Source organism: Hyla sarda, chromosome 3 (genome assembly GCF_029499605.1).
Source record: "Hyla sarda isolate aHylSar1 chromosome 3, aHylSar1.hap1, whole genome shotgun sequence".
Classification (NCBI taxonomy): Eukaryota; Metazoa; Chordata; class Amphibia; order Anura; family Hylidae; genus Hyla; species Hyla sarda.
The window spans coordinates 318376758-318397331 of record NC_079191.1 but is presented as its reverse complement, the minus strand read 5'-3'; the positions used below and the strand labels follow the sequence as shown (position 1 = coordinate 318397331).

The window sequence follows — 20574 nt, the reverse complement described above, 5'->3', positions numbered from 1 at the left end:
TAAGGAAAGGGTTAAATCACATTTATTCACTTTTTTTTTACACTTTTTTTTTTTTTGCAGAGTTATAGCTCCCATAGGGACCTATAACACTGCACACACTGATTGCCAGCACTGTTCACTGCAAAGGCATAGCTTTGCAGTGATCAGTGTTATCGGCGGTCGATTGCTCAAGCCTGCATCTCAGGCTTGGAGCAATCAATCGCCGAAGGGACAGTGCTCGCGTCACGTACATGACTCATCATGACGTACTTTTATGTCAGTTATCGTTAAGGGGTTAAAGGTACAGTAACGTCTGTGTAAAAGTCAATGTTAAGCCTAAGCATTAACAGTTCCTAGCCCTGTAGTAATTTATTCACCTCACCACACATGTTTTGTTATATTATTGTGTTGTAAAGGGTACTCGTCTTAATGAAGGGACTTGGCAGTCTGCAATTCATGAAGTTGCAAATCAGGGAAAGCTGAAGAGCCTTCGAAAGAAATTAGCATTCAAGCCACTTCCAGTTGTTGGTAAAAAGTTAAAAAGAAGGTAAGACTTATTATTCATGTGTTACATTTCATTTATGCATGTATTAGTCTACTGTGTGTCAAAAAGGACCTGTGGCAACACCCCCCCCCCCCCCAAATGTAGATTTTACTGTCATTGAATAGAACAGAAAAAATGATTTGTAAGTTTTTGTATAACTACACTGTACATAGCAAAGAAAATATGTGCTCATCAGATTCTTGGAACAATGAGAGTTATTCAGTAGCTGGTCTCTGGCATTTACAAAACAGAGTAACATGAGAACTCTACACTCTGATAACATTTTTCTCTTTTGGTTTAAATATTTAATGCTTAAGACACATCCGAATTATACTTGTTTATCTTTTGCAGGGGTGCAGTATTTTACAGTAATGAAATACAGCAGTATGCCATTCCTTTTCTGGGGTCAGATGTTTCTGTTGTCGAGAGGAGCCAACGGTATCTCTATGAGAAATTGCAGGAGACACCTGTGAGTGTAAAGTGTGGCAATGTTTTCTTTATATATAAAAAAAGGTTGGACCAGTTTTACACATAAATAATGGGGGAGAATAATCGCAAGCAGTGCAGAAGAAATATTGACCAGTTGCCCATAGAAACCAATCAGATCGCTGTTTTCATTTTTAAAAAGACTTGTGAAAAATAAAAGAATCAAACTGGTTGCTATGGGAACTGGTTCACTTTTCTTCTGCATGTTCTAATTAATCTTCCCCAATGTTCTCAATTAGTTTTATTGGCTATATTGCAACTAAGAAATTTCTCCCCTCCTCTTAAAACTTGGGTTCTACAACGACATTGGGTTGTCTTCGAGTCGATTTAGAAACACCATATTGTCTTGACTCTTAACCAATCTTAAAGTTTTATTAAGGTGGCCATACACCCTCAGTAACTGACAGCTATCACTCCTGATCGCTCCATGTTTTTATGTTTTCAATGGAAAGGGGAGGGGTAAGCCACTTTCAGAGATCTCTGGCGGCAGCTTATCTCTGAGAGCAATAAAGACTGGCAGTTGAAATATAACATCATATGCAGGTCCCACATGGTTTAGACAGTCGGCTGGTTGGCAGGCAATATAGAAAAAACACAGAAAAATGGGACATAAATCACAGAAAAGGGTCACTTACTGATACAAGGGCAGGCTAGGCTCCTATTCCCATTTATGATGCAGATCAGCCACAATGCTATAAAAGGGGAGGTCACACAGATGCAAAATACTGATGAACAATCCCGTGCCTCCAATTTATGGGGGAGGTAGTTGCTTAGTATTATAGTTGCACACAGATAAGGCAATATACAGGTTACCAGTAACTTAACAGCTGATATCAACTAATACCTCATGTTTGTCATATAAGTATGTATATTTTTTATGATGGCCGTGTAATGTTGGGGGAGCCCGGTTGGCAGGCAAGGCCGACTTTTGTATGGGGACTTCAAAAAAGAGAGAGATTTTGCTACTATTAGAAAATTATTTGTCGTGATTGCCTGTGTTGTCCCAGCAAAACATGGAGATTGCATGACTGGCCCTTGTGTCACCATAGCACTTTATTCTTATGTATATATATTCATCTATCTTGATTTAAATGTATGTATATAAATAGAGAGAACAAAGTTTTTTACTATTGCACTAAATTTAGATTGATGTATTTATAAAGTTTGGGATTTAATAAATGTGCAGCAAAGAATTTCTACTCAATGGAATTGTTTTCCTACTAGGTGCAATATACTGCCTATGCAGCAGTGGGCGGTATCTCATCTCTTATCAAATTGATGTTTGCGGGACTCCTTTTTCTGCTCTTTACTAGATGCAGTTGTGGTCGCAAACTTCTGATAAAAGTAAGTATGGTTTTAACCTAAAATCAATCACCACAACTAATGTAACAATTTATTAAAGTAGAAAAACACTATTACAGCATGAATCATAAATATTAATTTACAAAAAAACATATTTCTCCAATGATGAACATCTGTATGTCCCTACGAATTTCACCGTGTATCTTATAGAATGGTTCATCAGGGGATAAAAAATACAGTGTACAATGTACATATAGGATAAGGGATTCTCCATAGAGAAAATACACATATATATGGAGCAGAATGTAAACATATAACACAAGCCAACAAAAATGCAGACAAAGAATACACATATATGTACAGTTACAGCAAGGAAAAATATTGTGTCTTACACTTAGCATGCCATATGTCAAAGGCAATATAGATTGCTTGAAGCGTCTTTTCTGGCTGTAAGTCCGGAAGTAAAAAATGACCACACATGAAGTGAACAAATACAATTAAATAAGCATACAGGCAAAGCACAGAAAAACATATTAATATTGCATTACAAAACAAAAATAAAAAATATTAATTACATACATTACAAATGTTAGAAACAAGGCACACCAACAACTGGTACAGAGTAGTCACAAACAGGTAATATACCATATACATGACGTATTCATATACCACATATAGTGACTAATGAGGTAGCATATGCATAAAAAGAGGAAGATAAACAGAAAAAATTTATGGATATTATCCATAATACATTTATTTTTTTCTCTTTATCTCCTTTAAATGCATTCTATATTAAACAAATGAGGAAAACAAAGAAATGTAACAGACACCACTTATGTATCTACTAATGCACTAATCCATACTGGCTTGGACCTCAGTGATGCAAGGCAGTAATGCTTGTTATCTATTTGTTACATTTTACTACTTTTTTTTTTTCTTTTGCTATGAGGACACAGATGATATGTTTGTGTGTTCCCAGATATACAGGGTGGGCCATTTATATGGATACACCTTAATAAAATGGGAATGGTTGGTGATATTAACTTCCTGTTTGTGGCACATTAGTATATGTGAGGTGGGAAACTTTTCAAGATGGGTGGTGACCATGGCGGCCATTTTTAAGTCGGACATTTTGAATCCAACTTTTTTTTTTTCAATAGAAAGAGGGTCATGTGACATCAAACTTATTGGGAATTTCACAAGAAAAACAATGATGTGCTTGGTTTTAACGTAACTTTATTCTTTCATGAGTTATTTACAAGTTTCTGACCACTTATAAAATGTGTTCATTGTGCTGCCCATTGTGTTGGATTGTCAATGCAACCCTCTTCTCCCACTCTTCACACACTGATAGGAACACCGCAGGAGAAATGCTAGCATAGGCTTCCAGCATCCGTAGTTTCAGGTGCTGCACATCTCTTATCTTCACAGCATAGACAATTGCCTTCAGATGACCCCAAAGATCGGGGTCAGATCAGGAGACCTTGGGGGGCCATTCAACTGGCCCACGACGACCAATCCACTTTCCAGGAAACTGTTCATCTAGGAATGCTCGGACCTGACACCCATAATGTGGTGGTGTGCCATCTTGCTGGAAAAACTCAGGGAACGTGCCAGCTTCAGTGCATAAAGAGGGAAACACATCATCATGTAGCAATTTCGCATATCCAGTGGCCTTGAGGTTTCCATTGATGAAGAATGGCCCCACTATCTTTGTACCCCCATATACCACACCATACCATCAATTTTTGTGTGCCAACAGTCTTGGAGGGATCTATCCAATGTGGGTTAGTGTCAGACCAATAGCGGTGTTTTTTTTTGTTAACTTCACCATTCACATAAAAGTTTGCCTCATCACTGAAAAAAATCTTCTGCGTAAACTGAGGGTCCTGTTCCAATTTTTGTTTTGCCCATTCTGCAGCACCTGAAACTACGGATACTGGAAGCTTGTGCTAGCATTTCTCCTGCGGTGTTGCTATGAGTGTGTGAAGAGTGGGAGAAGAGGGTTGCATTGACAATCCAACAGAATGGACAGCACATTGAACACATTTTATAAGTGGTCAGAAACTTGTAAATAACTCATGAAAGAATAAAGTAGACACAAAAAGTGTAAAAAAAAATTAAAAAAATAAAAAGGAAAAAAATTGAAAAATCCCCTCCCCCAATAAAAATGTTAAAGGGTTACTCCGGTGGTCAACGTGTTTTTCTGTTTTTGACTTACACTATTTGTTTTGTTTCATTTCTATTCTTGTTGTTTAGCCTACTCTATTTCCGTTCTTTGTTGTCTTTTTATCCCTCACTCTGTTTTCCTATCTTTGCTTCTATTTCCTGTTTCTTGCTGTGCTGAAAACCACAAATCCCAGCATGCCACATGCCTTGCTGGTTTGGGGCGGCTCCCTTTTTTTTTTTTTTTTTTTCCGCCCTTTACCCACCCTACTATTTTCCCAGGTCGGCCCCCTTAGACACAGCACAGTGATATAATCAGCCCTGGTTGGGATACACTGGCATACACACACTAAAGGGACTACAACTCCCAGCATGTGTCATTCAGGAGTCTTCAGTCTGTGGTATAACACCAGCATGCTGCCTCTGTAGTCTCCTGGGGGTTGTAGTTCACCACACCTCTATAGGGCATACACCAGTGTTTCCCAACCAGGGGGCCACCAGGTGTTGCAAAACTACTACTACCAGCATGCCCGGACAGCCAAAAGCTGTCCGGACATGCTGGGAGTTGTAGTTTTGATACAAACCAGCTGGAGGCATACTGGTTTGGAAACACTGGTGTAACATGATGTGTATGCTGAATAGGCTAGAACAGTGATTACCAACCATTGTGCCTCCAGCTTTTGCAAATCTACAACTCCCAGCATGCCCAAAGTCTGTCCAGGCATGCTGGGAGTTGTAGTTTTGCAACAGCTGGTGTGTAAATACTAGCATACACACACATAACAGGGACTACAACTCCCAGCTTGTGTCATTCAGGAGTCCCCCCCCCCCCTCACACATAGAAATCATCCCCAGTCCGAGATTTATTCCCCTGCAGTCTATACATCCCCAGCCCGTGCACTTTGTTATCCTCCCCTTCATATAATACTCTTATCTTTTCTGTCTTCTTTCAGTGCAGACCTGCGTCCTCAGAAGACAGAGCAGGGGGAGGGGAGATGAGGAGCTGTGTATATCCTCTCTCTCCACCTGCTCTGGCTTCTTTCTCTCATGCACACCTGCGTCCTCCGGGAGGGGGAGATGAGGGGGCGTGGCTTCTTTCTCTCATGCAGTTCTGAAAGAACAGAGAAAAAAAAAGCCCTAACATGTTGTCGACAGTCTAATCCTAACATGGCCGACGCTGTGGACAATAGTAAGAGATCCAACCCAGAACTACAGAACTTCCTGGCCCACAAACAGGTAAGAAAAAAGACACATGCTGCACGAACATATAATAAATTTCAATTGCAAAAAACATGAACATTAAAAGAAGATGCAATATAGCCAAAAATCTTAACCACCGGAGTACCCATTTAACTGTCCCTTTTCCCATTTTACCCCCAAAAAGTGTAAAAAAAAATAAAATAAAAAAAAATGAAAAAAAAATTATAAACATATTTGGTATCGCCACGTGCATAAATGTCCGAACTATCAACTATCAAAATATAAGGTTAATGATCCCATACGGTGAACGGTGTAAACTTAATTTTAAAAAAAGTCAGCTTTTTTAGTGACATCATATTCCAAAAAGAAATTAATAAAGCATTTACGAAAAGGGGTATTCCATGAAAATTTTTTTTTTTCCATATCAACTGGCTCCAGAAAGTTAAACAGATTTGTAAATTAGTTCTATTAAAAAATCTTAATCCTACCAGTATTTATCAGCTGCTGAAGTTGAGTTGTTCTTTTATGTCTGACAACAGTGCTCTCTGCTGACACCTCTGTCTGTCTCAGGAACAGTCAAGAGCAGGAGGGGTTTGCTATGAGAATTTGCTGCTACTCTGGATAGTTCCTGAGATAGAGAGGTGTCAGCAGATAGCACTGTTGTCAGACAGAAAAGAACAACTCAACTTCAGTATCTTATAAGTTCTGGAAAGATTAATATTTTTAATAGAAGTCATTTACAAATCTGTTTAGCTTCCTGGAGCCAGTTGATATGAAAAAAAAAATATATATATATAGATATTCACAAAATTCCAACAGAGCAGCACATCCAAAGGAAGTAAAGAGGTGCCAGCAGCAAGGTAGCCCGGTCCAGGCAGTCACACACCCAATGTAGTAATCCGCAGCACTCAAGGAAAACATTACGAGTATGCAATCAATTCATTAAGGCATACATAAATATAAAGTGTAAAACATAATAAGATACAGGGTCATTCCACCACTGTAATTTAAGGTGAGCAGTGAGCAGTGTTTTAAAAATGGAAAATGCAGATCAAAGGCTGCAAAACATTATGAAAATTGCCAAAATACATTAACAATCATGATTAATAAACATGTGCAAAACTCACAATAACAATCAAGTAGGCGGAATATGATGGCTGCACTCCTATAACCATATAAGGAAAACGCCATGATTAGTGATTCACATCCCGGAACGTTCCGTGATTATCACATGACCGGCCTCGCTCCCGGAACCATCGGTCTGCCCGACTCTCTGTACAGCAACCAGAAATGTTTACCTTAACACCGGATGTGACGTGTGGTGGCGGAGGAGGTCATGTGACCTGGCGCCATTTTCCATTTTTAAAACACTGCTCACTGCTCATCTTAAATTACAGTGGTGGAATGACCCTGTATCTTATTAGGTTTTACACTTTATATTTATGTATGCCTTAATGAATTGATTGCATACTTGTAATGTTTTAATCACTTGTACACCTTTATATACTTCCTGTTTGTCACTACTATGATACTTGAGAAAGGCTGCATGGCAGCTGAAACGTTGCTCTGTATTAGTATGGAATAAAGCACCTTAATTTTGCACCTTACTCCTTGAGTGCTGCGGATTACTACATTGGATATATATATATATATATATATATATATATATATAGATAAAGAATAAGTCAGCCAGCACTTTAGTTGATACCAAACTATTATATGGACCTGGCCTACAGGTGCACGCTACTAGGCTAGATATACAGCAACAGAAGAATGCAGCAGCACACTGCCAGCACAAGGATATAGGTGCAACATGAATATGCAGTTAAAACATGGAGAGCTATACAGCTATGGTGTAATAGATGCAAAGGCTACCTTATCGCGGTGGGACGGTCCAAGCTATTTGACCGCCGGCGGAGACAAATTTGCGAGCTAAGTGCCTCACTATTTCATAGTTTCACATTTGCATCTATTACACCATAGCTATATAGCTCTCCATGTTTTAACTGCATATTCATGTTGCACCTATATCCTTGTGCTGGCAGTGTGCTGCTGCATTCTTCTGTTGCTGTATATCTAGCCTAGTAGCGTGCACCTATAGGCCAGGTCCATATAATAGTTTGGTATCAACTAAAGTGCTGGCTGACTTATTCTTTGTCTGTATTGCACATACGGGGGAGTGGCTACCTCCATGTTGGCCTTGCACCCCACCCACCTCTATCAGGTGTGTATATAAGGTGGCTTGGATGTTCCAGATCCTGCCATGCTTACTGCACTGTTCACACAGAGGCATATTCACAGTGTAGGGTCCGTCCCAGGAGGCTACCTTATCGCGGTGGGACGGTCCAAGCTATTTGACCGCCGGCGGAGACAAATTTGCGAGCTAAGTGCCTCACTATTTCATAGTTCCACATTTGCATCTATTACACCATAGCTGTATAGCTCTCCATGTTTTAACTGCATATTCATGTTGCACCTATATCCTTGTGCTGGCAGTGTGCTGCTGCATTCTTCTGTTGCTGTATATCTAGCCTAGTAGCGTGCACCTATAGGCCAGGTCTATATAATAGTTTGGTATCAACTAAAGTGCTGGCTGACTTATTCTTTGTCTGTATTGCACATACGGGGGAGTGGCTACCTCCATGTTGGCCTTGCACCCCACCCACCTCTATCAGGTGTGTATATAAGGTGGCTTGGATGTTCCAGATCCTGCCATGCTTACTGAACTGTTCACACAGAGGCATATTCACAGTGTAGGGTCCGTCCCAGGAGGCTACCTTATCGCGGTGGGACGGTCCAAGCTATTTGACCGCCGGCGGAGACAAATTTGCGAGCTAAGTGCCTCACTATTTCATAGTTTCACATTTGCATCTATTACACCATAGCTGTATAGCTCTCCATGTTTTAACTGCATATTCATGTTGCACCTATATCCTTGTGCTGGCAGTGTGCTGCTGCATTCTTCTGTTGCTGTATATCTAGCCTAGTAGCGTGCACCTGTAGGCCAGGTCCATATAATAGTTTGGTATCAACTAAAGTGCTGGCTGACTTATTCTTTGTCTGTATTGCACATACGGGGGAGTGGCTACCTCCATGTTGGCCTTGCACCCCACCCACCTCTATCAGGTGTGTATATAAGGTGGCTTGGATGTTCCAGATCCTGCCATGCTTACTGAACTGTTCACACAGAGGCATATTCACAGTGTAGGGTCCGTCCCAGGAGGCTACCTTATCGCGGTGGGACGGTCCAAGCTATTTGACCGCCGGCGGAGACAAATTTGCGAGCTAAGTGCCTCACTATTTCATAGTTTCACATTTGCATCTATTACACCATAGCTGTATAGCTCTCCATGTTTTAACTGCATATTCATGTTGCACCTATATCCTTGTGCTGGCAGTGTGCTGCTGCATTCTTCTGTTGCTGTATATAGATAGATAGATAGATAGATAGATAGATAGATTTTTTTTTTTTTCATGGAATACCCCTTTAAAATAATGGACACCATGATGGAACCCCCAACAGATTCCATTTCATATCAGTGGGGGCCATTAGTTTTTTATTGTAACTGAAACACTGACATAATGACAGTGTGAACACAGCCTTAGATTAGAGGCCATAAATATGAAAGAGCTCTCTTTAAATACAGTTTGAAGAAACCTCTTTGAATACAGTTTAATAAGAATGATGTTTTGATACAGTTACCGTATATTTCCTTACTTTTACCAAATCTTTAACAAGCAGCATCACCATGTTTAAAGCCTACCTTAAACTGGAAGTGTGTTCCATCTTGTATGCTGTGTTATACTACTGTATTCTGGCACCATACATTTTCCCCAAGTTGTATATAGCTTTGATACGCTACTTAATCTCTTTCAAAATATGACCATAAAAAATATGTGACATGCACACATGGTATTTATATTACTGGGGTACTCTGCCCTACAAATAATACTTTTATGGTAAATTAAGAATAGCACTCACCATCATCCGCTTTCAATCTTTATTTTGATAACAGTTACAGGTATACATACAGCAATCCGGTCAGCATGGCTTGGTTGCCAGTGTGCATGCGGCACACTGGTGTCCGAACCATACTGACCAGATCGATGTATGTATACCTGCACCTGTTTTCAAAATAAAGATTGAAAGCGGACGATGGTGGTTGCCATTCTTAATTCTTACTAATATTCAGATAAGCTTAGATTCTTACTAACATGTGGATGTAATGTCCGTTTTTGTATCTTTCTGTTTTGGTGTCTATTCAAACACTAGTTTTGTGCCTATAACAGTTTTCTTTGCTATTCTCCCTGGCTGAGGAATAGTTAAAGCTCTGAGCCAGTTGCTACTCGGATATGGCTATTTAAACTCGAGCTCTCCTGCACTCTATGCTGGTTATTTGGGCATTTGTGCAAGTCTGACTATGACTGTTTTTTACTATGTCTGCTTTATCATGCGCTTTGTATTAATCTTGTAATAACCATGGTTAATTGTCTTGTTTATTATTGATTTTAGTCTGTGGCACATTTGTCGGTTTTTAGGATTATGTATGTCCATTCTGCTTTAGCATTGCATCTTAGTCTGTGTTTACACTGTGAGTTTGGATATGTTCCTGTTCTGGTATTCTGGTTCCTTCACCTTGTGGATTTTGTTTTTGTGGAGTCTGTTCAGACTCATCCTGTTTACTCAGTCTAGTGTTCTGTGTATTATATTTCTGTTTCCTTCAAGGTCAGTATCCTGATCACATGTTGGATTGTGCCCGCCGGCTAGAAGTTTATTTGGAGTTATAATTGCGGTCCACTCCTTTTGTGGAGTGGGGTGTCTAGTTTTGGTCTTTGTCCCAGTGTGAACAGTGTTCTATGTTTACCTGACCTATGTAGTGTTTTACATTCAGTTCATCCCCTGCATTGCTTGGTTTCTGCTGTTACTTATTCCATTCCCAGTCTTGTTCATTTATTCATTTACAAAGGACTTTTTTCTGATGAATTGAGCACCACTGGTCCGAACGGAGTGTGTTCCAGGTGTCGAGAGCAGCGCATCAAGGGGGACTTATTGCAGCTTAGGCAGTGTTGACCAGCTATTTCTATAACTGTGTCTACAATGTAGCTTATGTGGTTACTTAGGTGCAGTTCATGTTGGTACTTAGAGTGCCTACAGGTCATATGCCTTCATATAGCTTTGCTGTATGTAGGAGACCAGACAGTGATACCACATTTTAAGTACCCATGTAAAGTCCTACTGTGTTCATCCAGAGGAAGCAAAAAAAAAAACCATGAAGCTGATGACAATTGCCCCATCACAATTACCATGCCTTCCCAACCCCAATATGGCGATCAGAATAAATCCCTGGATCAACGTTCTATCCCCATAAATCTTGTATCCTTAACCTCCAATCTAGGCCCACCTTGAACTTGTTTAGTGAGTCAGACATCACAAAATCATGTGCCAGAGAGTTCCATATTCTCACTGCTCTTATAGGCTGTTTCCAGAAAAACGCCAATTCTGCCGCATGGCGTTTTTTGGGCCAAAAAAATGCTGCGGCCAGATGTTAGCTGTAAATCAATGAGAAATTGCTAAATTCTTTTTCCACTTGGCGTTTTTCAGTTTGGCATTTTTTTTTTATCCTTTTGGCATTTTTTCACTCTTTCTAAGCTCCTTGGCGGTTTAGCAGAATCGACATGTTGAGCTTATGGCTTTTTTTCCCCTGATATTGTGGCGTTTTTCTCCCATAGAAGTCTATGAGAGTAAAAAACACCAAGAAACACGCCATGTGGGTTTTAACTTTGGTGTTTTTGCAGGTGGATTTTATTCTTTTTTGGACTTTTAGCGATCCAAAAAAGTGATGGAGATACCTTTTTTAATAAAATTTCGTAGGGTACCATTAAAAAATTAAATAAAAAAGATACAGTAGTGATGGAAAAAATTGTATTTAACAAAATGAATTCATCAAAATAAATCTTTTTTATTCGTATTAATTTTTAAACAGGGATCAATTTGTGTGTGTGGTCATGGCACTAAAAATGTAGCCGACAATAATAAAAAGGTAGTGTGTGTATGTGTTTCTCACTTTTATTTCTTTATTTTTTACATCTTTTAGGTAGTCGCAACTCTCTGGGGGAAATATGAATAGGTGTATATAAACGTCAGTGCAGGGGACCATAGAAGAGCTGCCGGCCGCATCTATACATTATACAGGAGGATCACAGCGGGTATCAGGAGAGACATCCGCTGTGATCTTTCCTTAACTGCAGGTACTACTGCTCCCAACAGGGAGCACACTCTGCTCCATGCTGGGAGCTGTAGTACCTGCATTAATTGACAGATCACAACAGGTGTCAGAAGTTACACTCGCTGCGATCTGTCTATTAATGCAGGTACTATTTTGTAATAGAAGTAATTTTCAAAACTGTAACTTTTCTGGAGCCAGTTCATATATATATATATATATATATATATATATATATATATATATATATATATATATATAAAAAAAAAATACCCCTTTAATTCCTGCAAAACACTGGGATGGATGCTATCTGGGCTACGTGATTTGTGTTTTTATGTTACTAAGGCAGCTTCACTTTTTTTTCTTTGTTTAAAGAGGCGAGATTTGCTGGAGAATTTACTTTGTCCCCTCCCCTGTTATCTGACATTGGATTTTCCTTTGTAAATGCAGTAAAGTAGAGGATGTCATTTAGTAGATTGGCCTTTTCCTCATCCCCGTCCACCATTACACCCAGATTATTTCTTAAGTGGACAACATTTTCAGTTTTAACTTTCTTATTATTTATGTAGGTGTGGAATATTTCTGGGTTCTTTTTACTTTCTATGGCAATTATTCTCTCTGTTGTGCTTTCCTCTTATCATTTATCTCAACAACTGTTTTGTTTAGCCAAATGTTTTTTTTTCTATATCTAGCCTGTTTATTTCTGTAGGGTATATGTTGTTCACAATATCTATTTAGGATTCTCTAAATAGTGTCCTATTTAGCTTGTGTACTTTTATTTCTGAGGACACGGTCCCAATTTATGTCACTGAGGTCCTCTCTTAGGCTGCATTCACACTACGGTTGCAGGGTACGGCTGCCAGATCCGGCTAGGGGAGGGGAAAACCGGGTGCTTCCATACCCCAGCCGGATCGGCGACAAACTCCATTCACTTTCTGCCCTGTATCCGGTTTTGCGACCGGACCTAAAACCGTAGTATACCTCTCTTACAGATACTATGTCTAACCTATTGGTTAGTATAAGGTCCAGAAGCGCCCCACCTCTTGTTGGGTCCTGCACTAGTTGGGAAAGGTAATTGTTCTTTATTATTGCCAAGAGCCTGTTTCACTTGCTGGACCTACAGGTTTCAGCTTTCCAGACTATGTCAGGGTAGTTAAAGTCCCCCATAATAATGACTTCCCCCTTCTTTGCGGTCCTATAAGTTGGTTTTCCACTGCTTCTGTTATACTTGGTGACTTATAACTAACCCCTATCAGTAATTTTTGGTTCTTACCTCCTCCCCTTATCTCCACCCACAGACACGCGGAATTGGCCCAAGGGTAAGGTCACATGTAATGGATCTGCAGTGTATTTTACACTGCAGATCCGCCGATGACCCGACCCATAGTGTGCCTCCAGCTGTGACCAAAAGCTCCGCCTCGCGCCCCCTGACTTGCTCGCAGTGGCAATCCGCCACTTCAAGCAGCCACTCAGGGGCCTGTGAGTTACTGCGCGCATGTGCAGTATATTCAGACATTGCGGCTTTTGGTCACAGCTGGAGGCACACTATGTGTCACCGGCAGATCCGCAGCATAAAATACGCTTCGGATCCATTACGTGTTACCCTACCCTAAGACAGGATTTTACATGTAAGCAAACCCCCACCCCCTTTCTTACTTGTACGATCATTCCCGAACAGAATGTAGCCCTGAACATTAACTGCCCAGTCATAGCTTGCATCCAGCCATGTCTGACTTATCCCCACTATATCATAGTCTTTTTCCAACATTAATAGTTCCAGTTCCTCCATCTTATGTTCCTCCATCCATTATTGAGGCTGTATTTTATGACTTACTAGATGATACCACCATAGAGTAGTAGCTATATTTAACCCCTTAACAAAATAGGACATAAATGTACGTCCTAGTGCCCTGTACTTAACGCATCAGGACATATATATATATATATATATATATATATATATATATACGTCCTGTACATGACGCGAGCACCAGTGGTCGTATCGTGCACGGCAGGTCCCGGCTGTCGGCAGCCAGGGACCCGCCATTAACCCCTCAGATACCCTGATCAAATACAGATCACGGCATCTGTGTCAATTTGGGCGTTATATTGGATGATCAGAATGCCCACGGGGATCCGATCTTTCAAAATGGCAGACAGAGATCCCCTTAACTGCCTCCCCTACTCTCCCAGAGTCGTCTGATCTGACATAGAGCAGAGCAGAAGATCACCGATAAAACTGATCAGTGCTATGCCTATGCATAGCACTGAACAGTATTAGCAATCAAGTGATTGCTATAAATCATTTGAAAAATAACCACTATTTAGATTTTAATTGGAAAAGGGGATAACCACGATTTACATTTTAATTTTAAATTTTTTTAAACTTTTTTTTACACTTTTTATGTCCCCATAATGGGGACATAAAAAGAGTAAAAAAAAGTTTTAAAAAATCCCCTTTTCCAATTAAACTGTTAATTGTCCCTTTTTCCCATTTTACCCCCAAAAAGTGTAAAACTAAATAATCAATAAACATATTTGGTATCGCCACATGTTTAAATGTTATAACTATCAAAATATAATGTTAATGATCGCGTGCGGTAAACGTAAAAAAACCTCATCATGTAATAATGGGTATCATTTGATTTGTATTGACACACAGAATAAAGAAAACATGGCATTTTTAACGTAAAGTGTACAGTGAAAACAAAACCTTGCGGTGAAACCACTATGTCCCGATCAGCTAGGACACATCAGGGTGTCCCTTACCTGCCTCCTGCGGATCCGATTGCCGAATGACTGCTCCGTGCCTGAGATCCAGGCAGGAGCAGTCAAGCGGCAGAATCACTGATCAATGTTATCCTATGGGATAACAATGATCAGTGTAAGAGATCAGTGTGTGCAGTGTTATAGCCCCTAGAGTGGGCTATAACACTGCATAGAAAAAGGTTAAAAAAGATCATTTAACCCCTCCCCTAATAAAAGTCTGAATCGCCCCCCTTTTCCCATTTAAAAAACAAAACAAAAAAAACATGTGGTATCGTCGCATGCGGAAATGTCCGAACTATAAAAATGTATAGTTAGTTAAACAGCAAAGTCCAAAATTGCATATTTTTGGTAACTTTTTATACCATAAAAAAATGAATAAAAAGCGATCAAAAAGTCTGATCAAAACAAAAATGGTACCGATAAAAACTTCAGATCACAGCGCAAGAATCCCTCATGCCGCCCCGAAAGCGGAAAAATAAAAAAGTTATAGGGTTCAGAAGTACGACAAAATCAAACCTATATAAGTAGGAAATCCTTTTAACCCCTTAAGGACCCAGCCCATTTTCACCTTAACCTCTTCAGGACATAGGGCGTATGGATACGCCCTGCATCCCGAGTCCTTAAGGACCGAGGGCGTATCCATACGCCCGTGGGAATTCCGGCCCCCACCGCTAGCCGGTTGGGGACCAGAGCCGGATGCCTGCTGAAAGCGTTCAGCAGGCATCCCGGCATATCGCCCAGGGGGGTCATTATGCCCCCCCATGTCAGCGATCGCCGCAGATCGCTGGACAATTCAGTCCAGCGATCTGCGGCGATTCCGGGTCAATCGGGTCTCCAGTGACCCGGTGACCCGGAATTACTGGCTGTCTGGGGCCGTCTTTGATGGCCCCGAACAGCCAGAGCCTGCAGGGGTGAGGTGGCACTGGTGCCACCTCATGATCGCCCTGATTCGTCGGCCGGTAATTAGCGGCCGACCAATCAGGGCGCCTGCTGCGGGTGTCACACCCTCAACCCGCTCCGCCCCTCTTCCGAAGGACGTGAGCGTGTGCGGGACGTGCACCCCGGGTGCTGGGGACCCCGATCCCCGGTGTCAATGTTGGGATCGGGGCCCCAGGAGCAGCGGCGGCGGCGGGACTGACCTCATGCGGCTGGATCGTTGGAGGTGAGTGACAGCCTCCTGCTGTTGCTTAGCAACAGCTCCCAGCATGCAAAAAGGGCATGCTGGGAGCTGTAGTTATGCAACAGCAGGAGGCAGACCACCACAACTCCCAGCATTCCCTTATGGGCATGCTGGGACTTATGGTTTTGCAACAGCTGGAGGCACATTTTTTCTATGGAAAAGCGTACCTTCAGCTGTTGTATAACTACAACTCCCAGCTTGCACAAACAGCTAAAGTGCATGCTGGGAGTTGTAGTGGTGCATCTGCTGGTTGCATAACTACAACTCCCAGCATGCCCGTTGGCTGTCGGTGACTGCTGGGAGTTGTAGTTTTGCAACAGCTGGAGGCACACTGGTTGTGAAACACTGAGTTAGGTCACAAACTCAGTGATACATAACCAGTGTGCCTACAGTTGTTGCAAAACTACAACTCTCAGGAGTCACCGACAGCCAACGGGCATGCTGGAAGTTGTAGTTATGCAACAGCTGGATGTCCCCCCCCCAATGTGAACGTACAGGGTACACTCACATGGGCGGAGGATTACAGTAAGTATCTGGCTGCAAGTTTGAGCTGCCGCAAACTTTCTGCTGCAGCTCAAACTGCCAGCGAGAAACTACTGTGAACCCCCGCCTGTGCGACTGTACCCTAAAAACACTACACTACCACAAAAAATAAAATAAAAAGTAAAAAACACTACGTATACACATACCCCTATACAACCCCCCTCCCCAATAAAAATGAAAAACGTCTGGTACGCCACTGTTTCCAGAACGGAGCCTCCAGCTGTTGCAAAACAACTCCCAGTATTGTCTGACAGCCGTTGACTTCCAGGCATGCTGGGAGTTTTGCAACAGCTGGAGGCACCCTGTTTGGGAATCACTGGCGTAGAATTCCCCTATCTCCACCCCTATGCAAGTCCCTAATTTAGGCCTCAAATGCGCATGGCGCTCTCACTTTGGAGCCCTGTCGTATTTCAAGGCAACAGTTTAGGGTCACATATGGGGTATCGCCGTACTCGGGAGAAATTGTGTTACAAATTTTGGGGGGTATTTTCTGCTTTTACCCTTTTTAAAAATGTAAAATTTTTGGGAAAACAAGCATTTTAGGTAAAAAAAAAATTTTTTTTTTACATATGCAAAAGTCGTGAAACACCTGTGGGGTATAAAGGTTCACTTAACCCCTTGTTACGTTCCCCGAGGGGTCTAGTTTCCAAAATGGTATGCCATGTGGGGGGTTTTTTGCTGTCCTGGCACCATAGGGGCTTCCTAAATGCGGCATGCCACCAGAGAAAAATTTGCTTTCAAAAAGCCAAATGTGACTCCTTCTCTTCCGAGACCTGTACTGCGCCAGCAGAGCACTTTTCACCCCCATATGGGGTGTTTTCTGAATCAGGAGAAATTGGGCTTAAAATTGTTAGGGGTATTTTCTGCTATTACCCTTTTTAAAAATAAAATATTTTGGGGAAAACCAGCATTTTAGGTAAATTTTTTTTTTTTTTTTTTTTTTTGGCATTTGCAAAAGTCGTGAAACACCTGTGGGGTATTAAGGTTCACTTTATCCCATGTTACATTCCCCGAGGGGTCTAGTTTCCAAAATGGTATGCCATGTGTTTTTTTTTTTTGCTGTTCTGGCACCATAAGGGCTTCCTAAATGCAACATGCCCCCCCAAAAACCATTTCAGAAAAACGTACTCTTCAAAATCCCCTTGTCGCTACTTCGCTTCTGAGCCCTCTACTGCGCCCGCCGAACACTTTACATAGACATATGAGGTATGTCCTTACTCGAGAGAAATTGGGCTACAAATACAAGTAAAAATTTTGTCTTTTTACCCCTTGTAAAAATTCAAAAATTGGGTCTACAAGAACATGTCAGTGTAAAAAATGAAGATTGTGAATTTTCTCCTTCACTTTGCTGCTATTCGTGTGAAACACCTAAAGGGTTAAAACACTTACTGAATGTCATTTTGAATACTTTGGGGGGTGTAGTTTTTATAATGGGGTCATTTATGGGGTATTTCTAATACGAAGACCCTTCAAATCCACTTCCAACCTGAACTGGTCCCTGAAAAATACTGAGTTTGAAAATTTTGTGAAAAATCGGAAAATTGCTGCTGACCGTTGAAGCCCTCTGGTGTCTTCCAAAAGTAAAAACACGTCAATTTTATGATGCAAACATAAAGTAGACATATTGTATATGTGAACCAAAAAAAAATGTATACGTAATATCCATTTTCCTTACAAGCAGAAAGCTTCAAAGTTAGAAAATGCAAAATTTTCAAATTTTTCATCAAATTTACGGATTTTTCACCAAATAAGGATGCAAGTATCGACAAAAAATTACCACTATGTTAAAGTAGAATATGTCACGAAAAAACTATCTCGGAATCAGAATGATAACTAAAAGCATCCCAGAGTTATTAATGTTTAAAGTGACAGTGGTCAGATGTGCAAAAAACGCTCCGGTCCTTAAGGCCAAAATGGGCTCCGTCCTGAAGGGGTTAAGGACCCAGCCCATTTTCTGACCACTGTCACTTTAAGCATTAATAACTTTGGGATGCTTTTACTTTTCATTCTGATTCCAAGATTGTTAGTATTTTCGTGACATATTCTACTTTATGTTAGTGGTAAGATTTTGTTGATACTTGTATTATTTAAAAAAAATTGATGAAAAAATAGAAAATGTTGCGTTTTTTTTTTTTTTTTACTTTGAAGCTCTCTGCTTATAAGGAAAATGAATATTCCAAATAAACTATATATTGATTCACATATACAATATATCTACTTTATGTTTGCATCATAAAGCTGACATATTTTTACTTTTGGAAGACATCAGGGGGCTTCAAAGTTCAGCAGCAATTTTCCACAAAATTTTCAAAATTGAGCTTTTTCAGGGACCAGTTCAGGTTTGAAGTGAATTTGAAGGGCCTTCATATTAGAAATACCCCATAAATGACCCCAATATTAAAACTGCACCCCTCAAAGTATTCAAAATTACATTCTAAAAGTTTGTTAATCCTTTAGGTGTTTCACAGGAATAGAAAATTCTAAATCTTCATTTTTTACACTCGCATGTTCTTGTAGACCCAGTTTTTTAATTTTTACAAGGGTTAAAAGGAGAGAAATCTTCCTAAAATGTGTAACCCAATTTCTCTTGAGTAAGGAAATACCTCATATGTGTATGTCAAGTGCTCTGTGGTTTCACTAGAGGGCTCAGAAGGGAAGGAGCGAAAGTGGGATTTTGGAGAGTGAGTTTTTCTGAAATGGTTTTGGGGGCATGTCACATTTAAGAAGCCCCTATGGTGCCAGAACAGCAAAAAAACAAACAAAAAACATGTGGCATACTATTTTGGAAAATACACCCCTCAGGAAACTTAACAAGGGGTACAGTGAGCCTTAACACCCCACAGGTGTTTGACGACTTTTCGTTAAAGCTGGAGGTGTAAATGATTTTTTTTTTTCACAAAAATTCTAGTTTTCCCCCAAATTTTAAATTTTTGCAAGGGGTAATAGGAGAAAATGCACCCCAAATTTGTAACCCCATCTCTTCTGAGTATGGAAATACCCCATGTGTTGATGTCAAGTGCCCTGCTGGCGCACTACAATGCTCAGAAGAGAAGGAGTCACATTTGGCTTTTGGAAAGCAAATTTTGCTGAAATGGTTTTTGGGGGGCATGTCGCATTTAGGAAGCCCCTATGGTGCCAGAACAGCAAAAAAAAAAAACATGGCATACTATTTTGGAAACTACACCCCTCAAGGAACATAACAAGGGGTACAGTGGCTTTTTTCCTATTCTCCCTTGTGAAAATAAGAAATTTAGGGTAACACCAGCATTTTAGTGAAGAAATTTTTTTTTTTTTTCATTTTCACATCCAACTTTAACCAAAATTTGTCAAACACCTGTGGGGTGTTAAGGCTCACTATACCCCTTGTTACGTTCCGTGAGGGGTTTAGTTTCCAAAAGGGGTCACATGTGGGTATTTATTGTTTTGCCTTTATGTCAGAACCGCTGTAAAATCAGACACCCCTGTGCAAATCATGAGTTTAGGCCTCAAATGTACATGGTGTACTCTCACTTCTGAGCCATGTTGTGTGCCCGCAAATCACTTTACACCCACATCTGTCTGAATTGGCCGGCGATTTGCAGCCATCGCCGACATGGGGGGTCTCAGGAACCCCCCCAGGGGTTTGTACGGGGTGCCTGGTGATAGATATTAGCAGGCACCCCGTCCGTTCCCCGTCCGGCGCGCGGCGGGGACCGAAATTCCCACGGGCGTTCAGTACCAGGGAGCCATAAGCCCTGGGTCCTTAAGGAATTAATCGTATGGACCTACAGAATAAAGAGAAGGTGTAGTTTTTACCGAAAAATGTACTGCATAGAAACAGAAGCCCCCAAAATTACAAAATGGTTTTTTTTCTTCAATTTTTTAGCACAATTATTTTTATTTTTATTTTTTTCAGTTTTGCTGTTGATTTTTGGGTAAAATGACTGATGTCATTACAAAGTAGAATTGGTGGCGCAAAAAATAAGCCATCATATGGATTTTTAGGTGCAAAATTAAAAGGGTTATGATTTTTAAAAGTAAGGAGGAAAAAAACGAAAGTGCAAAAACAGAAAAACGCTCGATCCTTTAAAGGGGTACTCCGCAGAAAAACTTTTTTTTTTTTTTAAATCAACTGGTGCCAGAAAGTTAAACAGATTTGTAAATTAGGTTTCAGAAGAAGGGTGGAGCCAGCACTGATAAAA

General features: G+C 40.6%; 1 protein-coding gene across 2 annotated transcripts in view; it reads left to right on the top strand.

The window, feature by feature from the left end:
• LOC130362526 (saccharopine dehydrogenase-like oxidoreductase) overlaps nt 1–20574 on the top strand; it is a 121523-nt gene that overhangs the window by 77628 nt on the left and 23321 nt on the right. For both annotated transcript variants that reach the window (XM_056567164.1, XM_056567163.1), the window contains exons 6-8: nt 396–526; nt 875–992; nt 2234–2353. In XM_056567164.1, the coding sequence (XP_056423139.1) occupies nt 396–526; nt 875–992; nt 2234–2353 (369 nt within the window). The remainder of the gene's footprint in view (nt 1–395; nt 527–874; nt 993–2233; nt 2354–20574) is intronic.